Source organism: Pristis pectinata, chromosome 23 (assembly GCF_009764475.1).
Source record: "Pristis pectinata isolate sPriPec2 chromosome 23, sPriPec2.1.pri, whole genome shotgun sequence".
NCBI lineage: Eukaryota > Metazoa > Chordata > Chondrichthyes > Rhinopristiformes > Pristidae > Pristis > Pristis pectinata.
Window position 1 is genome coordinate 13740653 of NC_067427.1, and position 26523 is coordinate 13767175.

The window sequence follows — 26523 nt, forward strand, 5'->3', positions numbered from 1 at the left end:
AAAAAACATAATGCTTGAAATATGCAGCAGGTCAAACAGCATCAATGGGGACAGAAACAGAATCAATGATTCCGACTGATGATCTTCCATCAGAACTGCAAATCCCACGTGGAATTACATTTAGTGTAGGATGATCCTCCAAAGCGTTACAGCTGAAACTATGACAGAAAGTATTACGCTTGAAGGAGGTGTAAGATAAGATTTCTTTATTAGTCACATGTACATCGAAACACACAGTGAAATGCATCTTTTGTGTAGAGTGTTCTGGGGGCAGCCCGCAAGTGTCGCCACGCTTTTAAAGATTCAACTTCTATAAACATGTTTTTTTTTGTTCTATATGCCTTGGCACCAGATGATTTTCATTGACTGAAAGAAAATGACGCTCAGTTTGGGTTCTGTCCAACCCTCTGGGTTAAACTGTGAAATTAGTCCTGATCACCGCCAATGACTCCTGTTGGAAAATTTTAGTTGAGTGCACAATGGAACTTGACTGTAGTCGGTGGTCCCCAGTGTTAAAAGTCTACCAAAGAAAATGGCTTCATGCTTGAGGAAGGCTGCAATACTTAATTAGCTTATATTGATTTTCTGAAAATATACATCCTATGACAATACAGAAAAATCCAATTCAAATGTGAATCTTATTAGTGATGCTTTCAGCACAGAATGAAAATTCCATCATAAAAATCAGACGTGGAGGAGGGAAGCATTCAACTTGAACAGTGAAGGAAGTCAGTAAACTGCCTTTAAATAACTCTAAACAACCATTTCAAACTAAGTAATAATACGTGGGAAAGGTATCTGTCACTAACAATGAGAGAGTAAAGGGTCTGGAAAAGAAGCTGAGAGTCAGCTTTTATGCATAAAATAAAAGTCAAGTTACTGTCCAAAGGAAAGTTAGACGTGTATTTAAAGAAGGGAGCTTGCTAAAGGGAATGGTCCCAGTGATATATTAATGTTGTGCCCATCTATGTGCTTTCTCTGATGAAAACCCTCAAAAGAACTTTAACCTGTCTTTTCTCTAACTGACCTATTTATTAATTTCCACATTCTGTTTTTATCCATGTTATCTTTATTCTATTATTAATTGATCTCTGACAGCTTTATGTGCTGGGAGTTGAGGCCAAGTGTACTCCCTCAGGTGAAGTATGTTTGGAGGAAAAAAGACAGCTGGAACAGGACACACAGATGTAATCAGTGCCCGTGTTTATACATCCATGCGTTCGTCCTTGTATAGTTATATTAAAAATTCTTGCAGCTACTTTTACAATAGAGACTGTCAAAGGAGATCTGTCACACTGTGATGATAATCCTGCTGTCAGTGCTGGAATTGAAGAGCCCCCGACTGGGCAGAGGGTGTAATAAAACTGTGATAAATAGTAAATGTAAAATGTTAATAGGAGACAGATTACTCACCTATTGGCAAAAGTAAAAACAAAAGTGACCGGTTGTTTGAGATATTTGAGATAAAACATACAGGATGTTTGAAACGAAAACAAAAATGCTGGCAGCATTTGAGGAGATGCTATATCATATACCATATGCTATGTGTTTAAATTGTCTAAAGTTTGTAATGCTACCTTGACATTGATGATCCCGCAGGTAAACAAACAGCATTACTGCTTGCCCAACTTTCCTATCTGTATCCAGCCCAATCTTGCTCCATCCGACAATTCCAAGCACAGATCAAAGAGATCTAAGTTTAGAATCAAAGTCAGGCCACTCAGCCAAGAAGTTAGGGAACACTTTTTGCAAAGGGTGGTAGAAGTGTGAAATTTTCCCCATCAAACAACAAAACGTTCTGATTCTGAGGATTTTTTTTAAACGTTTGATTGACAGATTTTTACTTGCCTTGAATATTAATGAATATGGAACCAAGATAGGTAAACGGAGTGCAGATGCAGATTAGTCACAATTACATTGAAAAAACGATCAGGCTCAAGGAGCTAAATGGTCTCCATATTATTTTCTTGCTTATTATAGCGGAAAATTTAAAGGTGTCATGCTCAAATGATGTCTTGCAGTCCCGGTGACATGAGGTCATGTGGCTTTCCATTAATTGACATAAAGGCTACACTTAAAGAAAAGTTTCAGATCTCAGCAACTGCTTTTTAAAAAAATTCACTTAATTTAATTGGCTTTGGTGTGGTCTGGGATGTCCTGAAAGAACATTAATAAGCACTATATAAATTCAAGTCTTTACTTTTGTTTGGGTGGCATGCTATACCTGGAAACTAAATGCTTTAGGATAAACAAACTACAGGAAAATATATAAATGGTGTTGTTATAGCAAAGTATGTAAGTAAAAGACAAATATGCATGCTATCAATTTGACAGGCAGCACATCCAAAAGATTGGAGCAGCAATCAAAAACTCCAAGATAGTACAAAGCTACACAGCCAATATAGCAGATATAGGTCAGGAGACATCACAATCAAATGAAATGTCTATTACCAGAGGACATGCATTTAAGATGAAAGGGGGTAAGTTCAAAGGAGATGTGTGGGGCAAGTTTTTTTAACACAGAGAGCAGTGGGTGCCTGGAATACGCTGCCTGGGGTGGTGGTGGAGGCAAATACGATAGGGGCATTCAAGAGGCTCTTAGATAGGCACATGAATGCGCAGGAAATGTAAGGATATGGATATTTAGGTGGAAGGGATTAGTTTAGTTGGGCATTTGATTTCTAATTTAATTAGATCGGCACAACATTGTGGGCCGAAGGGCCTGTTCCGTGCTGTACTGTTCCATGTTCTAATCGAAAAAGACCCAAGCACTGCAGCCACTTCTGGTCACAGAGACATGTGGAACAAATTAAGTGCTCAAAAAAACAGCAGACAGAAGGTACGAGTTAAGAAAGTGTTTTCATAATGGAAACTAATAGAAAAATGTAAAGGAATGAAAAAGGTAAATTTAGAATATTAGTTGAAACTAAGCTGAGAAAGTAGAAGTCAGGAAGGGCACTAGCAAGGGTAAATTTAAAAATGATGCATCAACGTCTTCATATAACAAACGCTATAAACACATGGACTGCACTGCCAGGTAGAGTAACAGGGGCCAAACCTGTGGAATTATTCAAGCAAATAATGTGTGTTTGCATGGATGGGAGTGGTGTTTCTGGACAAATTAACTATAATGGCTTGCCTCTCCTTAATTATCATGTGATCAGCAGCTTCTGATTAGCTGCTGCAATCTCTTTCCTCTTAAATATAAAACAACAGATATAATGCTGTTAAAAATCCAAACCAAAAGGAAACACTTAGCAGGATCAAGGAGCATATGCAAAAACAAATCAAGCATGCACTCTTTCCTTATGGGACACCAGTGATCGACTACCCAGATTGCTTGGAATGGAAATTTTAAAAAAAGCATTAAACGGGCTTCACTCAATTTGTCCATGCTGATGCTTATGCTTTGCACAAATCTCTGCCACCTATCTTAACCTCAACCCTTTTGGGATATGAAAATAGAAAATGCTGGAAATGCAGGCCAGACAGCATCTATGGAAAGTGAAACAGTTCACATTTCAGGTCCCCTTCATCAGAACTGGGGTCTCTTTAACTCTTGTCCAGGTGCACTGTATCAACCCAAAACATCTACATACACCTTTTGCCTCCACAGATGCTGCTTGACCCACTGAGTTCTTCTAGCATTCTGTTTTCTGTTCCAGATTCCTGCAACGGCAATCTCTTCTGTTTTCGCTTTAATTCTGTTTCTCTTTCCACAGATGCTGTTTGACCTGCTGACTGTTTTCACCACTTTGTTTTTTTTATTATTATTGCAGATTTCCAGCATCTAGACTTTTTGATTTCCCATCAGGATGTCTCCTTATTTTCCCCTCATGTCCTTCACCCTTAAATTGGTCTGTTGCTATTCACTTCAACTACTTTCCCGCCACAGATACTGCCTGACCTACTGAGTTCCTCGAGCTTTTTGTGTGTTGCTCCAGATTCCAGCATCTGCAGTCTCGTGTGTCTCCTGTATACTCCAGTGTAATTTGGTAAATTGCTTTATTATCATTACATGTACTGAGGTACAGTGAAAAACTTTGTTTTGCATGCCATCCATACAAATCATTTCATTACAGCACAGATGTAGCACAAGGGAAAATAACAGAATGCAGAATAAAGTGTTACAGTTACAGAGAAAGTTCAGAGAGACAATAAGGTGCAAAGCCACAACGAGGTAGATTATGAGGTCAAGAGTCCATCTTATCGTACTAAGGGTCCATTCAATATCTTTATAACAGCGGAATAGAAGCTGTCCTTGAGCCTGGTGGTACATGCTTTCAAGCTTTTGTATCTTCTGGGAGAGGGGAGAAGAGAGAATGTCCGGGGTGGGTGGGGTCCTTGATTATGCTGGCTGCTTTACCGAGGCAGCGAGAAGTGTAGACAGAATCCATGGAGGGGAGGCTGGTTTTTGTGATGTGCTGAGCTGTGTCCACAACTCTCTGTGATACTTTCCAAACAGACAAGTATTTCCTGACACAAGAAAGACTGCAGATGCTGGAAATCTGGAGCAACACACAAAGAATGCTGGAGGAACTCAACAGGTCAGGCAGCATCTATGGAGGGAAATAGGACGCTCAAAGCAGCTGCAGAGGTTGACTCTGTGGTTAAGAAGGCATAGGGTGTATTGTCCTTCATCAATCGTGGAATTGAATTTAGGAGCCGAGAAGTGATGTTGCAGCTATACAGGACCCTGGTCAGACCCCACTTGGAGTACTGTGCTCAGTTCTGGTCGCCTCACTACAGGAAGGATGTGGAAGCCATAGAAAGAGTGCAGAGGAGACTTACAAGGATGTTGCCTGGATTGGGGAGCATGCCTTATGAAAACAGGTTGAGTGAACTCAGCCTTTTCTCCTTGGAGCGACAGAGGATGAGAGGTGACCTGATAGAGGTGTTTGAGATGATGAGAGGCATTGATTGTGTGGATAGTCAGAGGCTTTTTTCCAGGGCTGAAATGGTGGCCACAAGAGGACACAGGTTTAAGGTGCTGGGGAGTAGGTATAGAGGAGATGTCAGGGGTAAGTTTTTTTTTACTCAGAGAGTGGTGAGTGCGTGGAATGGGCTGCCGGAAACGGTGGTGGAGGCAGATACGATAGGGTCTTTTAAGAGACTTTTGGATAGGTACATGGAGCTGAGTAAAATAGAGGGCTCTGGGTAAGCCTAGTAATTTCTAGGGTAGGGACATGTTCAGCATAGCTTTGTGGGCCGAAGGGCCTGAACTGTGCTGTAGGTTTTCTATGTTCTAAACGGACAGTCGACGTTTCCGGCCGAGACCCTTCATCAGGACTCTTAATGAAGTATTGCCTGAATTCCTTGCTGAGTTTATCAGAGTGACTGAGCCTTATCAGCGCGGCCTATTATTGTGTGTGGTACCTGTTGCTATGGTGTCTGCTGACTCCTCGGTGACATTTCCCCTACCACCTGACGGCATGACGTCACGGCCAGTGCCCACGTCACGGCGCTGGTGAAGTGCTTGGTCGCGCTGCAGGCCGGGATACAGGAGGAGCGGTCAGCTGGTGGATTGGTGACGTGTGCGGCTCTGACACCATGGCTGACGGGAGCCGACAGGCCAAGCTGGCGGCCGCCAAGAAGAAGGTGAGCGAGGCCGGGAGTGGGGGAAAGAGATCGGGGAATGGCAGCGTCCCCGGATCCCCCACGGTCGGAGAGGGAGGCATCTCACGGCCGTGTCCGGGTGGGGGTGGTGGTTTACTCTTACAACCCCTCCGTGCCACCGCCCCCTCCCCCAACCCCGACGGTCCGAGTACCACGTCTCCATCCCCCCCGACGCCCGGCCCGCCGCTGCCGTAGCGTCAGATCGCAAGGGAGGGAATCAGGCGATTCCGGGGATTCTGCGGCCTGCCGACAGACTTGCCAAGGAGTGTTAGAAGTGGCTGGGCGGAGACCGCGGCGGTCAGGCATCGACGCGGATCGGGAAGTGGGGAGCTGCGAGCTCCTGTCTCTCCCTGGAGAGAGGAAATAATAGCAACCGGGCTAAAAGCAAGGAAGGCCTTGTGCAGATTTCATCTGCTGGCCGAACAGGGGCAGTGGGAACCAACTATGCATCGTTCCACCGGCCAGTTTTGCAGATATTAATTGTGCTCCGATCTCAGTTCATGATTGAGGTTGAGGAGTCGATTTGAGCATCATGGAGGAGTTAAATTCTGCCAGTTTTTCATCCCCTAATATTAATAGAGTTTAGTTTTCCACGGTGGAACCGATAGATATTTTTATTTGCAAATATTTTATCTGACATCAAACATTGTACTCTTGGTTAAAAATTAATCCGTTAAAAGTAGAAGGTTGTTTGATGAAGAAATTGAATATTTTTGAGCAAGGATGTGCAAAAGTTGTTACTGAGAGCAGATGTTATGTGCAAGGTCAATTGAGGGCATAGTGCAAGACCTTGATGTGTAGAATCATCCCACAGATTTGTTCAAAGGTATGGGCCCCTCACATGCTCAATGTCAATCGAGTGACAATTTGGGGAAAAGAGAGGAAATTGTATGTAGATCCTTAACAGTGAAGTAGGAAGAGATGGGAATGGAGTTTGTTTTCTGAAACTGTCAGGCAAATGAGCATTGCTTTGGGTTGTTATGTGTACTACTTCGGTGGAGTTGGCATTGCTGCTTATAGTAAATAAGGTGATGCCCAAGAGTTCCTATCTAGGCAACTAGAGGAATTGAATTAAATTGCTGGTGCTCTTTGCAGTTAAGCAACTAGGTTTAAACCAATTGAACTGCAGAAATATTTCCACTACTTCTGGCTTTTAATACCTTGTGTCTACTTTTTACGGTCATTGGTATATGGAGCTATTTACCTAGCTGATATATTCAATTAACAGGCAAACTGTTCAATCTCAGAAAAGTAAAAAAAAAAGTGGGGATGCTGGATTTCTGAAACAGACAGAGGGATTGCTGGAAACACTCAGCATGTTTGGCAGCATCTCTGGAGAAAGAAATAGAATTAACATTTCAGGTCAATGACCTTTCATCAGAACAAGTAATGAAAAAAAACAATGTCCAACATGGAGTTAAGAAGGAAAACAGCATTTTGGCCTTTATTGCGAAGGGATTGGAGTTTAAGAATAGGGAGGATCCGTTACAATTTAACGGGGTGTTGGTGTGGCAATAACTGGAACACTGTGCCCAGTTTTGGACCTCTTACCTAAAAATAAAAGATATTGTAGCATTGGAGGCAGTTCAAAGGAGATTTGCCTTGCTAATTCCTGGGGTGGGAGGATTGTCCTATTAAAAAAAGGCTAGAACGTTTGAGTCTGTATCCCTTGGAGTTCAGAAGAATGAGGGATAACCTTATTCAAACATATTAGACACTAAGGGTAGATGTTGAAATGTTCTCATAAATGGAAGAGTCACAAACAAGGGGATGTACATGCAAAATATGAGGCCAGTCATTAAAAACAGAGTTGCCTAGAAATTTCTTCTCTGATGGCAGTGAATTTCTGGAATTTTTTGCCACTGAGGGTGGTGGAGGCCTGATCCTTTAATATATTTAAGGTGGAGATAGTTAAGTATTTGATCGAAGAATTGTTATGGAGGAGTTAAGGCCAGCATAGATCAGCCCTGATCATATTGAATGGCAGAACAGGCTTGAGGGACCTGGTGACCTACTCCTGCTCCTATTTTCTCATGTTTCTTTGAAAGGTTATTGGCTGAATGGTTAACTTTAGATGTGTGCATTTGAAGCTGTTAATAATTGCATCTTTGTGTGTTACTTATGCAACTATCTGAGGTTATTGATTAATTGTATGCTCAAATTCAGATAATGCATTGCCCGATTTATGATTTTTTTGTAGCATATTGTTTGAATGTGGTTAGACTTCTTCCTGTAAAGAATAAACTAATGATTGTAATTGTATCAAATGGGGATGGAATACAATTGCCATATGTGATGTTGTATGTTGGTTTATTGGTGTGCTGTTGGTTTATTTTTATCTGTTGTTCCCTAATTTATAAACTTACTTTGTGAATATATTGTGTAAAATCAGACTGGGGCTCGGCATTTTGTTGACTTCCTGGAGCTTGTTACTGTAACTACGTGGCCAATGTGGCTGTTTTGAATAAATGGATAATCCTACTGCAGGGTGAATTCTACACGCATCCTTGTATAAATCTAAAACGTGGGAGCTAGGCCAGCAAAATATGAACAGAGTTCTTAATCACTGAGGATTGTTATGCATCTTAAAAATGCACACTTGCTCTCTTTCAAGTGAAAGCTAAAATTGTACTGCTACTAAAAGGGATAGTTGCCATGTTTGTTTCTATCTCAGTTAATTCTCCAGTTAAACAATCCTGAAGGTGATTCTCATATTTACTGTTGTTTTAAATATCCTCCCTGTTAAATATCCTGCTTAATAGGTTGGCATAAATCCTGGTCCAGTTGAAGAATACTAATCACTTGATGATTATTGTAAAGTAAACATAAAAATTTCTTATGCCCTCCACTGAAGACTTGTGATTACCGTGGATACATGTGGACTGCATGGGTATTTCCCACGTGCTATGACATCTGGTGTTGTTGGTGATGTCCAATACTGGAATAAACGCACTTCTAATGATTTTAACTGTTGTTTAGAATATGAACACTGGGTCATTTTTGTTTTTCCAGACAACTTGGTGAATATAAGAACAGAAGAAACAGGATCATGAAAAGTTATTTGGCTCTTTTAATCCTGCTCCGTTGTTCATCAAAATCTTGTCTGATCTTCTACCTCAACACCATTTTCTTGTTCTATCCTCATTTGTTGATTTCTTTAATATTCAGAAATCTCTCTCTGTTTTGAATGATCTCGATGAGCCTTCTCAGCTCTGAGGTGGAGAATTCCAAAAAAATCACAATTAAGTCCATGAAGAAATTTCTCCTCATCTTAGTCCTAAATGCCTACCCTTTGTTTTGAGTCTATGGCCCTTGGTTCTGGACTCCCTCAGCTAGGGGAAATATTGTTACTACATCCAGCCTTTTGACCCGTGTTAGAATGTTGTAAGTCTAAAGGAAATCTCCTCTCATTATTCTAAACATTAGAGAATACATAGAACAGTACAGCACAGTATGGGCTCTTCAGTCCATGATGTTGTGCCGATTTATATAAACACCTCCTCCATGATCAATCTGACCCTTCCCTCCTACACAGCCCATAACCCTCCATTTTTCTTACATTCATGTGCCTATCTAAGGGTCTTTCAAATGTCCCTATTGTAGCAGTCTCTACCACCACCCCTGGCAGTGCGTTACAGGCACCCACCGCTCTCTGTGTAAAAGAACCTACCTCTGACATCTACCCTGAACATTCCTCCTCTGACCTTAAATGGATGTCTCCTGGTATTGGCCATTGCTGCCCTGGGGAAAAGGTGCTGGCTGTCCACTCCATCTATGGCCCTCATAATCTTATACACCTCTATCAAGTTGCCTCTCATCCTGCGTCACTCCAAAGAGAAAAGCCCTAGCTTGCTCAACCTTTCCTCATAAGACATGTTCTCTAATCCAGGCAGCCTTCTGGTATATCTCCTTTGCACTCTTTCTAAAGCTTCCAAATACTTCCTATAATGAGGCAACCAGAACTGAACACAATACAAGTGTGGTCTAACCAGAGTTTAATAGAGTTGCAACATTACTTCACGGCTCTTGAACTCAATCCCCTGCTAATGAAGGCCAGCACACCATATTGTCGTCTTAGCCACCCTATCAACTTGCATGGCAACTTTGAGGAATCTATGGACTTGGACCCCAAGATCCCTCTGTTCCCTCCAAACTGCTAAGAATCCTTCCATTGTAGTCTGCATTCAAATGCGTTCTTCCATAGTGTATCATTTTGCACTTTTCTGCATTGAACTCCATCTTCCACTTCTCCAGTCAACTCTGCATCCTGTCTATATCCCATTGTAACCTATGTCAACCTTTTACACTCTCCACAACACCTCCAACCTTTGTGTCATCTGCAAACTTACAAACCCATCGCTCCACATGCTCATCCAAGTCACTTACAAAAATCACAAAGAGCAGTGGTCCCAGAAAAGATCCCTGCGGAACACCACTAGTCACTGACCTCCAGGCAGAATACTTTCCATCTACTACCACCCTCTGTCTTCTGTGGGCAAACCAATTCCAAATCCACGAAGCCAAGTCTCCACAGATCCCATGCCTCATGACTTTCTGGATAAGCCTACCACAGGGAACCTTGTCAAACGCTTTACTAAAGTCCATATACACCACATCCACCATTCTATCTTTATCAATTTGTTTTGTCATCTCTTCAAAAAACTCAATTAGACTCGTGAAGCACAACCTGCCCCTCACAAAGCCATGCTGACTGTCCCTAATAGGACTATGCTTCTCCAAATGCTGTCCTGTCCCTAAGAATCCTCTTCAATAGCTTGCCCAATACTGACATAAGACTCACTGGTCTATAATTCCCAGGATTATCCCTATTACTTTTCTTGAACAAGGGAACAACATTAGCCATCCTCCAATCTTCTGGTACCACTCCTGTGGCCAGGGAGAATGCAAATATCATCGTCAACACCCCAGAAATCTCTTCCCTAGCTTCTCATAGTAACCTGGGGTATATTCTGTCCGGCCCCGGGACTTATCTATCCTAATGTTTTTCAGAAGCTCCAACACTACCTCTTTCTTAATCTCAACATGCTCCAGCACATTAGCCTGTTCTACACTGACCTCACATTCATTAAAGTCCCTATCCCTGGTGAGCACTGAAGCAAAGTATTCATTAAGGACCTCCCCTACCTCCTCCGCCTCCAGGCACATGTTTCCCCCTTTATCCCTGAGTGGTTCTACCCTCACTTTAGTCACCCTCCTGTTCTTCATGTACATGTAGAACACCTTGGGGTTTTCCTTAATTCTACTCACCAAGGCCTTCTTGTGTCCCCTTCTTCAGCTCCCTCCTGGCTACCTAATACAGACCCAGTCTGCTGAATTTTTCTTCGTATGACAAATCTGCCATCCCTAGAACCAGTCTAGTGAACTTTTACTGCACTGCCTCTGTGGCAAATATATTCTTCTTTAGGTACAGAAACCAATACTGTATACCATAGTCTATGCATGTTCTCACCAATGCCCTACTCCAGTGCACAAATCCCTTCATAATAAAAGCCAACAACCAGCTGCTTTCCCGTCACTTGGTACACCTGAATGTTGGCTTTCACTGACTTGTACCCAAGGACACCCATGTCCTCTACATTGGAGTAACCAAACACAGAATGTGTGACCACTTTGCAGAACACTTTCATTCAGACCACAGGGATAATCTGAGCTTCCAGTTGCCTGTCACTTCAATTTTTCATCCCACCCCCACTTTGACTCTGTACACCGTTCCACCAAGACCCAATGTAAGCTTGAGCAGCATTTCATCTTCTGTCTGGTTACAACGGTATCTTTGGGATTGTATATCAAATGCAGCAATTTTAGGTAATTCACTCTTTCTGTTTGTTTCAGGATTGTTCAGTTCTGCTGTAGTTAGATATCTACTTGCAATACCAACACAGTTTTTCTCTCTCCACTGCCTGATGTGCTGGGCATTTCCTACAGCTCACAGATTTTATAAATCCCATTGCTTTTTTTCTCTTACTGCCCTGATTATCAATCAGATGGTTTCATCAACTGGTAACCACCAAGGCAATTCTGTCCCTTTCCTTTCAGAGATGTTCCCTTTGTCCTCCCCCACTGTCTCTACAACTTAAAATAAATTAACTTCCTTTTTCTGGGCTCTGTTGAAGGGTCTTCAGTCTGAGACATTAACTCTATTTCTCTCACCACAGATACTGCTTAACCTGATAAGTGTTTCCATCATTTTCTGTTTTTATTTCAACATTATCCAATCTGTTATTATTAAAATAAATACTCTGCTTTTTCCTGTACTAAAGTGAATACCTTCACATTTTCCCACATTATATTCCATCTGCTGTGTTCTTGTTCACTCTCTCGGCTTGTGTACCTTTCCCTAAAAAGATCTTTGCATCCTGTTCCCTATTTCACAATCCCATCTAATTTTGTGTCGTCCGGAAATACAATACTTTGTTCCCCTTAGCCAAATTGTTGATACAGATTATTAGTAGCTGGGACTTGAGCACTGATCACTCTGGTACACAACTTGTCATAGCCCACTAAACTGAGAGAATTCTGTTTATTCCCATTCTATGCTTTCTGTCTGCTAATTAATTATCAATTCATGTCAGTGTATTACCCCAAACTTTGTGTGCTCTAACCTTGTTGATCAACCTCCTGTATGGGATCTTATCAAAAGCCTTCCAAAACTATAATACATCCACTGCTTCCCTCATATCTATTCACATTTTCAAAGAACTCTAGTAGATTGTTTTCCTATTATTACATCTATGCTGACTTTGCTCAATCCCATTATTCTTTTCAAGATATTACTGTTACTGTATCCTTCAGTACAGACTCCAGCATCTTTACCATCACTTGACATTAAGTCAGTAAAATCCTGTTTTCTCTCTTTTTTAGTGTGTCCACATTAGCTCTCTTCCAATCCACAGGAATAACTCTAGAATCCATAGAACTTTGGAAGATAACCAGAATGTTCATTATCCCTCCAGACACCTCTTTATGGGATGTTGATCATCAGGTCTTTCGAATCTATCAGTTTTTCGTATCAAAGATTTCTCTAATACCTTTTTTATTAATGCTTATTTCCTTCAATTCCTCCTTTACAAAACACTTGCTTCTCTATTTCGGGTAGGTTTTTGTTGTCTTCATCAATAAAGACAGTATTTTTTTTCATTTGTCTGCTGTTTCTTTATTCTTGATTATAAATTCTCCTGTCTCTGTTAAAGCACCCATATTTGCTCTCACTAGTCTATTCCCTTTTATGTTCTTATAGAAGCTCTCAGTCTTTTTTGTATTTATTGCCAGTTTACCATCATATTTTATCTTGCCTTTCTTTATTAATTTTGTGGTCCTACTTTGCTGGGTTCTGAAATGCTCCCAGTCTTTAGGCTTACTGCTTTTTCATGGCAACTTTATAAGCCTATTTTTTGGATTTAATATTATCTTTATTTTTTTTCCTGTCATCCATGGGTGAAGCACTCTTTCTGTTGGGTTTTTGTCCCCCAAGGAAAAGCTTTTTTTTTGTGTGCACACTATTAATTTCTTAAACTGTTAGCCATTGCCTGTCCACTGTAATACCTATCAGTGTATTTTAGCCGACTCTCGCATTCCTCACTGTTTCTTTTGTTTCGATTTGAAATACTAGTTTTGGATTGAACTACATGATTTTCAAACTCTGTTTAAAATTATATTATAGTCACTCTCCTCTAAAGGCTCCATTACTTTATGCTTATTAAGTAACCCTTTCTTATTGTTTAAAACAAAATCTAAGATGGGCTTTTCCTCAGCACTTTGATCTAGCAACTATTTTATGTACATTCCGTAAATTTCTCCTCCACCTTATTACCACTAATTAATTACAAGTAATCAATGAGAATAGGTGAATTATTGCATTACCAATGAAGTGTAATTTGAGGTTTGTATATTACATCAGTCATGGTGAGCAGTGTGTAGTTATGCGTGATTGAGCAGCTGTGTAGAGATATTGTTTTCATCTTGTGGACTAGCAGCTTTATCTGTTAAGTTATAGAAACGCATGTTTCAATAGAAGCTAAACTGTACTGGGATTATAATGTTTCCCAGCAGTTGTCACCTTTTGTTGTTTTCTGATTATAGCTCTCCATGATGTAGAAGCAGACAATTAATTACATTGGGTGTTAACCTTGGTTTAGTAATAACACTTTGACCTCTGACCCTGAAGGTCTTGGGTTCATCCCATTTCCACCAAAGTTTAGCACATCACCTTGAATGATACTTCAAAGCACAGCAGAAGGAATGGTGGATTGTCAGAGGTGCTGTCACTTGGACAAGATACTTTATTTAAAAGAAAGTGTCTGTCTTCTCGCTCAGATGGAGGTAACAGATTCCAATTAAGGACATGGGACACTGGGGGAAGAGTGAGGCTTCTCCCTTTGTAGTGTACAATGCGGATCCTCCAACCAACAGCATCAAAGAATGATTAATTGGTCATTATCTGCTTTGTGGCACTGGACTGCCACTTTAGTGCACTGAGCGGTAGCTAGAACACTTCTAAAGTGGATTCATTGGCTGTAAAGCACTCTAGGAAAAAAAAGTGGAACATGTAATGGGGCATACAATTATAAGTGCATTTAGTTTATATAGAAAGAGGTGTTTATCTTTTTCAGTGTTTAGCTTGCTATTTTTGTAATGCCTGGTAATCAACAGTGAACAGTTCCTCTAGCTTATGTACATGTCTTTTGATTGGGAATGCTATCAGTTTTAATCTTTGATTCACTGTCTAATACAAGGAAACACAATCACTTGTGGAAAGGAGTTCCCAGATGTGCACTGTCAGCCATGTTCCTGCCAGGAAGTTGCACTCTTCTCAGGACCCTGCTTCTGGCATTGAATTACTGGAGTAGTAGAGATGTTGCCTGGATGGCTGCATACTGACTGTCAGTTGTTGTCCATTTTATTTAACAGCATGTACTTTTACAGTAATTATTATAGTACTTTGGCCACCTTTGTCAAATGTTGGTGTATGAATTGCCTGTTTAAGCAGGAAATTGGATTTTTCATTTGAACAGCTGACTTTGTATATACTCTGTAAACAAAGGCGGTTGGTGGTGCTGCCTCTTAAGCATCTGGCAGTAGCACCTTAATGGTAATTGCTTGTTCTTTCAGTGCTATGTGGTGTAGAAAGGTAACCTAATAATTGAAATTCTATATTTTCAGAAAGTACTTGGACATGCTTACAGAAGGGCAGAAATTCAGGGTTGTGATTACTCGTATTTCACTACTTTAAGAGGGACTTAAGTGACATTGGACTGGTCATTTGTAACCATGAAAATTTACTAATACTAATTTTACATGTATCAAACTTTGGTATCGCATTGATAAATTTGGACCATTTATATACCCAAATGTTTGAGCTATTCCTTACTTCTGAATAACATCCATGTTTGAATCAGCCTGTGGCATAACGATTTTCAACTTTTATATTAGAAACACTATAATTAGGAATCAAACGTCACAATTATGCAGAATTCTGTGTTATATAATGGAAAAAAAATGATCAAATTCAAACAAAATTGTTTGTAAAACTCAACATTTGTCTTAGAGATCCCCAAGCCTCAACAAGTGCTTCATCTGGTAGCTATAGAGAGCAGGTGGAAGTGGCAGAAGTTGCAGTAGTAGAGTTTAGGAGGAGGCAGTGGGAGTGGTAGCAGGCAAGTTATGGCATTGTTAGTGAGATCTTGGCAACAGGATAAGAATGGCCACGGAGTTATCTGCAAAATTTACCAGGCTCTTGTGATAATATGATTAGTCCTGAAGGAAACTAAAATAATTTTAGCAGGGAGCCTTGATAGATATGTGGGAAAACTCGATTTATACTGTAACAAATACAGAAAAAATGAGAAGTATTCAGCAGGTCAGACAGAATGAGTAACAGGTGTCATCAATTCTCAAACATTGACCTTGGTTTTTCTCCCCACTGCTACTTCACCTGCTGAACACTTCGAGCATTTTCTGTTTACTTCAGACTTTCAACATCTGCAGTTTTTTGCTTCAGTTTTTATTAACACTTTATTTCTATTATTTGCTAATCTGAAAAGGCTACATTTAAAAAAAAGTTAAGATCTTTTGTTGAAAATGCAGACTAGCATTGTATACATTTTCAGGTCACTTAAGGGCTGACTCAACCTCTGAGCAAATTAATATTTGCTTTAGCACCTTTTCTTTAAGAAAAATTTTTTTTCCCACGCTCCGATGTAGAGCTAATCTTTTGAAGGCTAAGCCATTTCAATATATTAAATGATGTTTCTCCTTTCAAAAGTTAAAGGAATTCCAGCAGAAGAAGACTTCACCGGCTCCAGGAGCCAGAAGGAAGAGAAGGACAAAAGATGATGGAACTGAAACAGCAACAGCTCCCGCAGAGAATGACCAAGAAAATTGTGAGGTAAGTTCCTGTAGATTTAAAACCGTGGACAAGGTTCTAGTTGTGTAGTTATTCTCCAGGAGACAAATATGCTCCAATGCATCTTTATCAGGGTTTCTACATATTCCTTTTCCCATCCCAGGAAAGAGTGCACAATAATATTCATGTTTTACTCAAACTAATTGATTCAAGGTATAAAGTTGATGTAGCTTCTTTGACTTTTACGTTCATTTTTAGGATATGGGTATCACTGGCAAGGGCCATTTAATATCCATCCTGTACACTCCTAATAGAAGGAATGCAAATTATTTGAAGAATCTATTTTGGGTTACATTCTGTTCTTTTGTGAGAGAGTTCATGATGTTTTTCAAAACTTTTTACAATTGAATGTAAAAGTTGTTACATTTCCATATTGTCAATTTTTCCTGTTGCAGTTTAATTATTTTTTAAAAACAAAATTATGAGCAGTTGGCCTGTTTTTAAATGAACTTGAGCTATTCAATTGGATTAAGTTGGCTCCCATCTGTTGTTCCACAAATATCTATATTAATAATTCTTTCTTATCACAAATCATGCCATAATGCCTTCATTTATCATTATTTTCCTTGGGAATGTAATTTTCTATTCTTGATTGTTTTCTTTTCAAAGATATTAAATATTTCTGGGTGTGAGTCTTCATCTAGATTTTTCACAATAAATTCTGCAGATGTGGTGTAAAATCCCAGCATCAACAAGTTTATGCTTAACTATTTTTTCTTTAAGCCCAGAGATGCTGAGGCGAATGATTTTGTTCCGTTTCCAACCTCGGCTGCAACAACTAATTCAGTGTGGGAATTGAATTTTGGGCCGTTGTCCTTCATGGCTCAATTTTACATGCACCTTAACCTGTTACACAGTTTGTATGCACATTCTATGAATTAGTAATGAGCTGTGCATTAGAGGTGTGGATTTTGCAAAATAAACCATGGTTACTGTAATTTTGACTAATCATGGCTGATGCTGTTTGGCTTGTTTTTTATATATACCTACTGTATTGTAATTTTCCCTCTAAAGGTAAGATTCACATTTAGGAGGATTACCTAAAAGTTGGAAACTACAACTTATATTAAATATCACAGCTATCTGCAAAATGTATGAAATTTGATTGGATAATTGAATGCTTTCTCACTTTTAATGGCAATAGCAAATGTACTGAAAAAAGATTAACTGGTGGTTTATCAAATAACCAGCTTATTTCCCCAGCTTCTCAATTTCAGCTCTCTGAAATGCAGTGTTCTCCCTCTGATTAGGAGCAAGGATTTGTATTAACACTAACCTGATGCTGAATTCTCGTGATGCCCCGTAGCTGTCAGCTTAGCATTCAATGTATATTCTTTCCCTCTATTGCTGACTTTTAAGACTGGATTAAATTGTGATGAGTGGTGGGAAATATAATTGTATGAATACCTGAACGAAATCTAACCCTGGAGGATTCACCAGAAGAGGTTTGAATAGGACCAAAATATTGCACGTTGTGGTTGAAGTGTGTTTCTTATCTTGCAAATTTGTAGGAATTGTGAAAGAGCAAGTTTGGATGAGGCTCTAAATTTAGGTAACGGGCATAAAACCATCCTTGATTAGTGGAGGCCCAGGATTCAGCTAAAGTCCACTGTTGCAGTAGAAATTTTGAGATGTAGTTGAATGCTTACCTCCCATCCAATGTAGTTCCAGCAGGGTAACAGTAAGGAGTCTGAGTCTTGGGACCTTTAGTGACTTGTGTACAAGGACACGCAGGTCCCTTTGAACATTGACATCTCTCAGTCTGTCACCATATTGAAGAATACTCTGCTCTTCTGTTTTGTGCCCCAAAGTGGATAACTTCATTTTTCCAGATCATATTGTATTTGCCATGTTTTCACCAACTAACCGAGCTTGTTTATATCCCTTGAAGCATCCTTTATATCTTCTACCTGCACAGCCCCACCTGGCAAACTTGGAAATATGACATTTGGTCCACTCAGCCAAAGTGCTGATTTAGTTTGTGTATAGCTGGGACCCAAGCATCAATCCCTATGGTACCCAACTAGTCAGAGCCTACCAACGTGAAAAAGATCCATTTATTTCCACTCTTTGCTTTCTGTCTGTTAACCAGTTCTCAATGCATGCCCGTATATTGTCCCCTCCCAATCTCACCCCCACTCCCCAACCTTCTGTGTAAGTTCTTATCAAAAGCCTATAGCACATCCACTGGCTCCCCCTTCGGTATTCTACTAGTAACATACTCTAAGAACTCAAGTCAATTCGTCAAACGCAATTTCCCTTTCATAAATCCATGCGAACTCTGCTATCCTATTACAATTTTCTTGATATTATTTATCCACCATTGTAGATTCCAGCATTTACTACTGCTGTTAGGCTAACCCATTAGAAGGTCTGTTTTCTCTTTCCTTCCTTTCTTAAATAGTGGGGTTATATTTGCAGTCCTGTAATCTGCAGGAACTATTTAAGAATCTCTAGCATTTTGGAGGATAATTTCTAGCATATCCACTATCTCCATGGCCATTTCTTTTAAAACTTAGAGATGTAGATCATCGGGTCCTTGGGATCTATTGCCTTTTACTCTCACCACCTTCTCTAGTACCAATGCTAATTTGCATTAAATTCTCATTCTTGCTACACCCTTGGTTCGCGAGTGTTTCTGGCAGGATTTTCAACCTTTTTCTATGAAGATGAAAACAAAGCATTTATTTTTCTCTGCTCATTCATTATTTGTCATTGTAATTTCTCTTTCTGCAAAATAGCTAAAATAAGTAAGAATGAATACACTTTTTTTTGTGCAGTTTGCATGGAGTTAAATAAACCTTCTATTTCCTCAGTTAATCCAGTTTTTGAAGTTTGATTAATTAGGTATGTGAAGCATTTTGCTTTCATGTCTCAAGTGAGAGCTTTCCTCTGCTGAAAAAGTTAAATCTTCCACCTTCACAATTATTACTGCAACCAATAATGATTTTTATAATGTATGTGCATTTCTATACTTCAGGATATTTTCTTTAGGTTTATGCATGTTCTGAGTTAAACGTTGCATCTGCAGAGGTTTCTGAAGCTTGTGGGGTTGTTACTGTTTTTTAAGAAAGGTTCTAATATAGAACAGTCTGCACATTTAAAAACTACATGAGAAAATAGATTAGTAAAATTGAAGCCATTTTCAGATTGTCAAATATTCACTGAAAGAACAAAGTTAATAGCTTTTACAGAATTTATAGAGGCCCAATCTTCTCATTTACTTTAAACAAAGGGGGAAAAAATTGTATGTATTTAATATGTCTAAAGCTGTAGAATACAACTGTGGTACTAGAATGAAAACCATGGACAACTGAAGTATGATGCTAATTTTAGCTTTTAAAAGTTTTAACATGTTTGCTAAATTTGGACTTATTTCAGAAGTTTGCTGATGATCTTGAACATTTGTTCCAGATTACGCAGCATATGTAGAATTAATAGTGGCTACTTAAAATAAGTATAAATTATTGGATGTCTTGACACAAAAATGTTGGTTCTTGTGGGATTCCAGGAAAGTAAGATTGTAGACTTTTGTCTTTATCAATTTAATTGGTTATGTTTGCTAGACACCCTGTCATTTCTTCCTCTTTTTCTCTGAGTTATCCCTGTCTCTTTGCTACTGTTCAGATGCCCCTGCAGAACATTCTGAAGGCGCTGGTTGCAGACTGCAGTAAGTCCAATGGGGTATCTCTTCCTTCATTGGACAGGCTAAAGGTGAGGTAGCTTTGGATGTAACTTGTTTCCTTGGCTGGCTTGCTGTCTTTGGTGCATGCACATTTTTGGTGAGGGTGAAGAATTGATGGGTGGGTGTGGAGAAGGAAACTATTTCCATTGTGATGTTTATATTGCATGACTGCAGTTTTTTTTCCTGTGTGATTTATTAAACAGGGCCTTAAGTTCAGGTACTTTAATTTCTATTTGTTCAGGAGCTGAATTTGCTCTTGCTTGCATTGTCTCTGCTTTGCTTTATTGGTGTGTTCTGAATATGTGAAGTACTGTGAATTAAAAGGGTTTTAATGGACACAATGCGTTTGCTTGGAGGGAAGAGCAAAATCAAAAGCAACTAATCAAAAATTGTCACCAAGAAATCAAATGGGGAATTCTGAAAAAACTTCTTTTGGCAGAAAAAGGGGAGAATGTGGGTTGCCTCGCCATTGGGAGTAGCTGAAGCAAAATTTAATAATGCATTTAAGGGGATGCTAGATGAATAAAAGAAGGTGAGGGAATGGAGGTCCATGTTGGTAGGTAGATGAAGGTTAGGAGGAGACCTAAGCTGAGCACATGTCCTGGCCTGCTTCTGTTCTGTGCATTTTGTGTAATTATATTTAAAAGGATGTCATTCAGCCTATTGAAAATTCCTTGACTCTCTGAATGAACTATCCAGTTCTGCCCACTTCCTGATTCTTTTTCCATCAGCCTGCAAATCTTTGCTCTATTTTTAAGTTGATACACAATTCCTTCTTCAAAATTTCTATTGAATTTGCTTTCACCATTCTTTCATGCAAACCATGTACGATCATAATTCTTGACTCAACAGCTTTTTAATTATACTGTTTGAAGCTCAGATACCAAGAACTGATGAGCAAGCAGTTTAGGCCAATTTCTGGTGCTTGGAAAGACTAAAACCTGTTTTCGTTCCATCCTTAGCTTATAAAAAGCTTAGCATGAAACTAATTCTGTGCAATATTAGGAATGATGGCATATCTCCAATATATCTGATTGTGGGTGGATCCAGGTAGAGTAAAACTCTAATAATCAGGTATCTGATTATTCAGAAATTCTGATAGTTTGGCATCTGGCTCACTCATTAGTATCAGTAACCACGTGAATCTATTCCGGACCAATCCGATTAAAGCAGGAACATGTATCTCTACTTGTGAGGTTGGCCTGGGTGCACGTCTGTAGTCAGCATCCTGTGTGCTTGCATGTTTCTGCTTGTTTTGACAATCTGAAGCATACAAACTGAAGCTTATTACATAGATGTTGTTATATTAATAGAGGGGTCTCAGTGAGCATATTACAATATTAAATCGCCTCTGTTAGGTACAGTCCATTTATTTGCTGCATTACTGTGCTTACAAATATTGTACTACTGTGTAATGTGTGTATAAAAAAAAAATGAAGTAAAGATATGTTGTGGAATTGATAGACTAACATCCAATAGTCCAGTAACTACTAGTTCAGCACCACCCAAGTCCCAAGGGTGTTGGATTATTGGAGTTATTGCTATCCTAGGCCATTTATCAGCAATGTCGCTTAGTCTTGGTCAAAGTGTATCAATGCTAATGCAGATCATTGACGGATTACAGCAGAAGAAACTGCTGACATTCTGTGTTTATAAGACTGTTGGTGTGAATAGTTTGGCACTTTCCAAGTGGCAGCACATAAGATGTTTATTTCTTCCTGTCTCTGTTCAAACCGCAATGTTGTCTCTTTGGAGTGTTAAAATATAGTTCCATATTTTCTGGAGATTATATTTTCTGGGATTAACATATTTCAGCAGTATCCTTTGTGCTGCTACACAACCTTGGTATCGTCCTGGTCTTGGGTGCTATCTGTGTGGAGTTTGCACATTTACTGTGCGACTGCATGGGTTTCCACTGGGTGTTCCACTTTCCTCCCACATCCCAAAATTGGTCACTCTGAATTGCCCCTAGCATGTAGGTGACTGGTAAAATCTGGGAGGATTTGATAGGAATGTTTGAGGGAAACTTGCCAGGTGGAAAATGATTGGGAAATAGGATTGCCCTGTGAGTCAACATAGATTCAATGGGCTGAAATAACCTCTTACGCAATGATGTGGTGGAACAGGCTTGCATGTGGCTGACTACTCTCTATTTCTTGTATTGACTTTGGGGGGGGTGGGCAGAAATCATTGCCTGTTCAAAGAAGTGGGAGCGCAACACTGATTACAAGGGTCATTAGGAAGGAAGTAGAGCTGCAACTAATTTTAAAGGGTTTTTAGAAAGAAGAGTTGATGGATAGAATGCTACTTGGTCACATCATATCTTGGAGCCAGTAACACCTAAAATCTGACATCATTACTTTAGGAGCTGAAAAAGAATTTCATACTGGTTTTAATCCATGTAATCTTTGAATTTGTGACTTCCCATTGCTGGTTTAAGTTACCAATGCTAAGAGTGAATGACCTGAATTTATTTGAAAGATGAATGGCCCTAGTCATGTTACTTAACTTGAGCTTAAAGTTCCATTCATATGCTGTACCCATGATTATGATGTAGTGTAATGGATACCCATTCTGTTGTTAAATTCTGTTAGAATTTTCTTTCTTCCATTGCCTGAAATTGTGGACTAATAGGGTTACAAACATGTTAGTTAATGTAAAATTGCATACATACATTCAGTAGGTGTTTCAGTCTCTTGGTTTATAGTAGTTTTATGAAGTTGTCGAGACCACTGGAAACCCTTACATAATATTCAGCGATTATTCAGCACATTGAAATAATTTTGCAAGGAGCAGTAGGACATTGATTTCCCTGTCATTTCTAATCCAGGAGGTTTCTCATCTCTACCATGCTAGCAACCTAATGTAATCTACAGCTGGTACTCTGAAATTGTCTCTTATTCCAGAGTACACTGAGTAATTGCCAGTCACAGAACTCGCGTTAAAGGTAATTGATATCACTGATTCCAAATGGCCAGAATGAACCCTTTTCTTCATTTGGGATAATGAAAATAAGTAAGTAAATAAAGCAGCAAGGATTCCAATAAATATTTTGGCTGTAAAGCCTTCTGTTTAAAGCCGTGGACTTGTTATGGCACACGAGGAGGATATTTGTATCATTGAGTCTCTACTGGAAGAGCAATTCCATCTCACTCCTTCCCCAGCTCTTTCCCCATTATACTACAAATTATTTTCCCCTGAGTGCCCGTTCAGTTTAAAAGTTTTATTTATTCATTAACAGGATGTGGATGTTTCTGGCAACAGCAACATAAGTTTTAGATTCCTAAGTTGTCCTGAACTGAGGAGACAATAGAGGGTCAACCACAGTGCTGGTGTCATATGTAAGCCAGGCTGAGTAAAGACAGCAATTTTTTTTCCCTGAAGGTCATTGGTAAACCAAATGGGCATTTGGTATTCCATTTCAAAGGCCTAATTAACTGCATTTCCACCATCTCTACAGGAGTTGCAGGTCATGACTACTGTTTGCATTCAAAAACATCATAAAACCCCACTTGTATCTTTTGCCCAAAACTTTATATCTGTTTTTCCCTGGTCTGTGAGCGATTCTCCAGTGGTAACAGCTTCCACCTATTTACCCTTTCTAAACCAGTCATGATTTTGTACATCTGTCAAATCTCCCTTCGAGCTTCATTGCTCCAAGGAGGGCAACCAACTTCTCCAGTCTAACCCTGGACCAGTTGTAGCACATCTTGTCTGGAGCACCCACATCCTGCTCAGAATGAGGTGAGCAGAAGTGGACCCATATCCAACTATGGCAACAACATATACCATTTTATTTTCATCGCATGGAATTTGCAAGCTGTGGTTTATATCTGGATCAAGATGCCTTTATATCTGGAGAAAGTATTAACCATTCATGATCTCTCTGCACTCTCTCCCTCAGCCCCCAGTTATGAAAATCATTGCCTGTTGCTTCTTCATTTACCAGCCACTCATGTGCCTGGGTCTGTATTGTGGCTGCTTATTGTCAATAATGCAGCTCTGGGTTATGTTCCTCTGCTTTGCATACTGGTATGTCCATTTCTGCATTCTCTGGAAGTGACTAAAAATAGCTTTAAGCAACTGGCAATTCACATGCAATCCTGCCTTTTTGATTGACTAGTCAATGCTCACCAAATTGGGTGTGTCAATTGTCACTGGTTTAGTCAAAAATATGGTTTTTAAAGCTTTATCTTGTCTGTCTTATCTGCTAGTTGAGAAGCAATAACTTTCAGTGATATAAATTCGTGTCTTAAGATCTTGTGCTGTTTGTGCAGTAGTGACTTGTGATACTGTTTGTCCATCCTACCACATATAAGATCAACTTTTGAGAGGATGGGTATGTGCCTTTCCTGTTTTTTAATAACTGTTTGCTTTATTGTTAACAGGCTTGCTTGGAGAATGACATTGATAAACTTGGTAGTGAACAGAAGGTTGACGAGACTACAATTGCTCATATCGACACCTCCAGCAGCGGCTTGCCAAATACAACAATTGTAACACCACATGCAAGACAGAATGAAACACTCAACCAGGTTTGTTTTTTGTGATTATTTTTATTTAAACCTGCACACTTTTCTGTTGGTTGTAGTTTGGATTTGTGTCGTGCGACTTTTGATTTTAAAAGCAGGTTAATTGACTCGGTGATTTAACTGTTCAGTGCAACTACATGCAAATTTAAACATGTTTGTCAAATTAGTCCTGCATGTGCAGGGAGGACATAGTGTTTAATAAGACTTACTTTTGAGAGTGTATATAATAGAGATCCTTATTTAACTAAATCCTTCTAGGTTCTTTTTCATTAGTTGGGCATGAATCTGAGTAGCTGTTTTGTTGATATGGGGATAATACTTGAGCTGCAATACCACTATCTTGTTTGCACTATCTACCGGGCTCCTTGACTGCATTTTTCTTGTAGACTCAATTAAATCACTTACCTGCTTTTGGCAGAAAAGGGCAGATGAAGAATGAAATCTGGGTGGTGCTCTTGTATTCACTGATGCAGGTTTTGCCAGCTCTTTGAAAGAATAGAAATGAAATAAAAATCTTCCTTGCATTTTTTTCGCTCACTAGCTCTAGTTATCTAGCTGAGAAAAACCTATTGGCTAAAAGGTGGCTTTTTTAAACAACTTAAATTTTAAATTTTACCTGTGTAGATGTTACATCCAACTGGACATGAAGACCAAAGTGAAGAAGGCAGGTAGGAACATCCTTGATGTTTCACTAAACAATCCCTCATAACTGGATGATAGTTTCCCTTTCACTAAACTGTCAGTAAAAAGCAGCGGATATATGAAAATGTCTTATTGAAGTGGGGAAAAATATACAACAGTATGACCGCATTTTTTAACTGAAACAGTTTTGAATTAAACAGCATGAGTTAAGTTAAAGATGCATCACAGGTGTTAGGAGCAATTTAAGCAGACTAATTGAATGTTTTAGCATAACATTAAGGTAATGTGGTTTCTTTCTTTTGCTGTATCAGAACCAGTTTGGTAAATAAGGACAGTGGTGATGCTGATCACTGGCAGTTAGAATTAAAATTATCCTTGATATACATGTAGTGCAGAAGCAACTTTATCCTCTCCCCTCCCATCACTGAATAATAAAGCTTCCTTCCTTCCTTATGTGCAGTTCATGGACGTTGCTTGCTCTTGCTTTGATCAAATTAACATTTTCACTTCTTGCCCCGTGGGTATAACTTCTAGCAGGTATTCAAAGCAGGAAGCATTCCCAAAACAGCCTAATCGTGTTCTGTTCACACAAACAAACCCCACTTTCAGCAGAGTTTATAATTGGGATTGGGAATCCAGTTTGATTATTTTTTATTCATAGGCTCTTTCTGATGGGTGCTGAGATTGATTAGCAGAGTAGAGCAGCTCACTGCATATTCAACCTGTGACCATGGCACTTTAGGTTCTCACAATAAACTTGCTAAACTGTTGAGGATCTGAAGGTCAATTTTTACAGATATTTTTGTTTTATCGCTTTGTAGGGGTGTCTCTTCCACAGAAAGCCTTCGACAGTTGTCTGCTCAGTTAAATGGTTTGGTGACTCAGGTGAGGCTGTTTCCATTGCGCCAAATTTTATTTTCTTTATCAAATCTAATTGTATTGAATATGAAATCCCACCTTTTCCCTTTTCATCATCCTGTGCAAATTTCATAAGGCCTTGCTTGTAATACAATCAAAATTCTATTCCTACTTTCAAGTTCCTGAGCCAACAGCAAGAAAAGGGGTTAGCTGCTGGATTATCTCATGTTCTACCTCTGGAATCTAACTTTTCCACCTTTTAGTATGTTTGTGCATCTATTGCAGAAACTTTATCCCAACCCAACACCGCCCAAGTGCTGCTATTCACGGTGTTCTTTGGAATATTCTCTTGTGTCCCCAAACTGCTGGTAAACCTCTCTTCCCATGTACCTTCTGATACTTTTCTGCTCTGAAATGAGTTAAAGCCCATTGCCTCAGAATATGGAATTAATTACCTTTTGATTAATACTGCTTTAAATCTCATAATTTACTATTAATCGTTGTGTGTTGCAACAAACCAAAATAAACTGCAGTTGGTAAATTATTACTGGTGTGTCTGAGAAATACGGTGCTTATCAATTGGTTATGTAACTTGAATGGGCACTGAACTACTACCCCTCCAGTCATGTTGGTATTGATTCATTATGTAGAAGTTGGTTAATTCCTCCTGTTGAACCATGATGATACACTATTAGGTATCAGTTTGTTGTACATTTCTTCAGTCAGAGCTCGTGAAGTCTGGATTGCCCTCCCTCTGAATTTAAAAA

At 39.4% G+C, this 26523-nt stretch overlaps 1 protein-coding gene across 4 annotated transcripts in view; it reads left to right on the forward strand.

Annotated features, from left to right (window-relative positions):
* The first annotated feature begins 5487 nt into the window (after positions 1 to 5487).
* Positions 5488 to 26523, forward strand: part of golga2 (golgin A2) — a 74392-nt gene continuing 53356 nt past the window's right edge. For 2 of the 4 annotated variants that reach the window (XM_052037012.1, XM_052037014.1), the window contains exons 1-6: positions 5488 to 5598; positions 15899 to 16021; positions 19667 to 19753; positions 24113 to 24259; positions 24881 to 24924; positions 25720 to 25783. In XM_052037012.1, the coding sequence (XP_051892972.1) occupies positions 5551 to 5598; positions 15899 to 16021; positions 19667 to 19753; positions 24113 to 24259; positions 24881 to 24924; positions 25720 to 25783 (513 nt within the window). In that variant the 5' untranslated portion in view covers positions 5488 to 5550. The remainder of the gene's footprint in view (positions 5599 to 15898; positions 16022 to 19666; positions 19754 to 24112; positions 24260 to 24880; positions 24925 to 25719; positions 25784 to 26523) is intronic. The other 2 variants (XM_052037015.1, XM_052037016.1) reach the window with 1 other exon arrangement.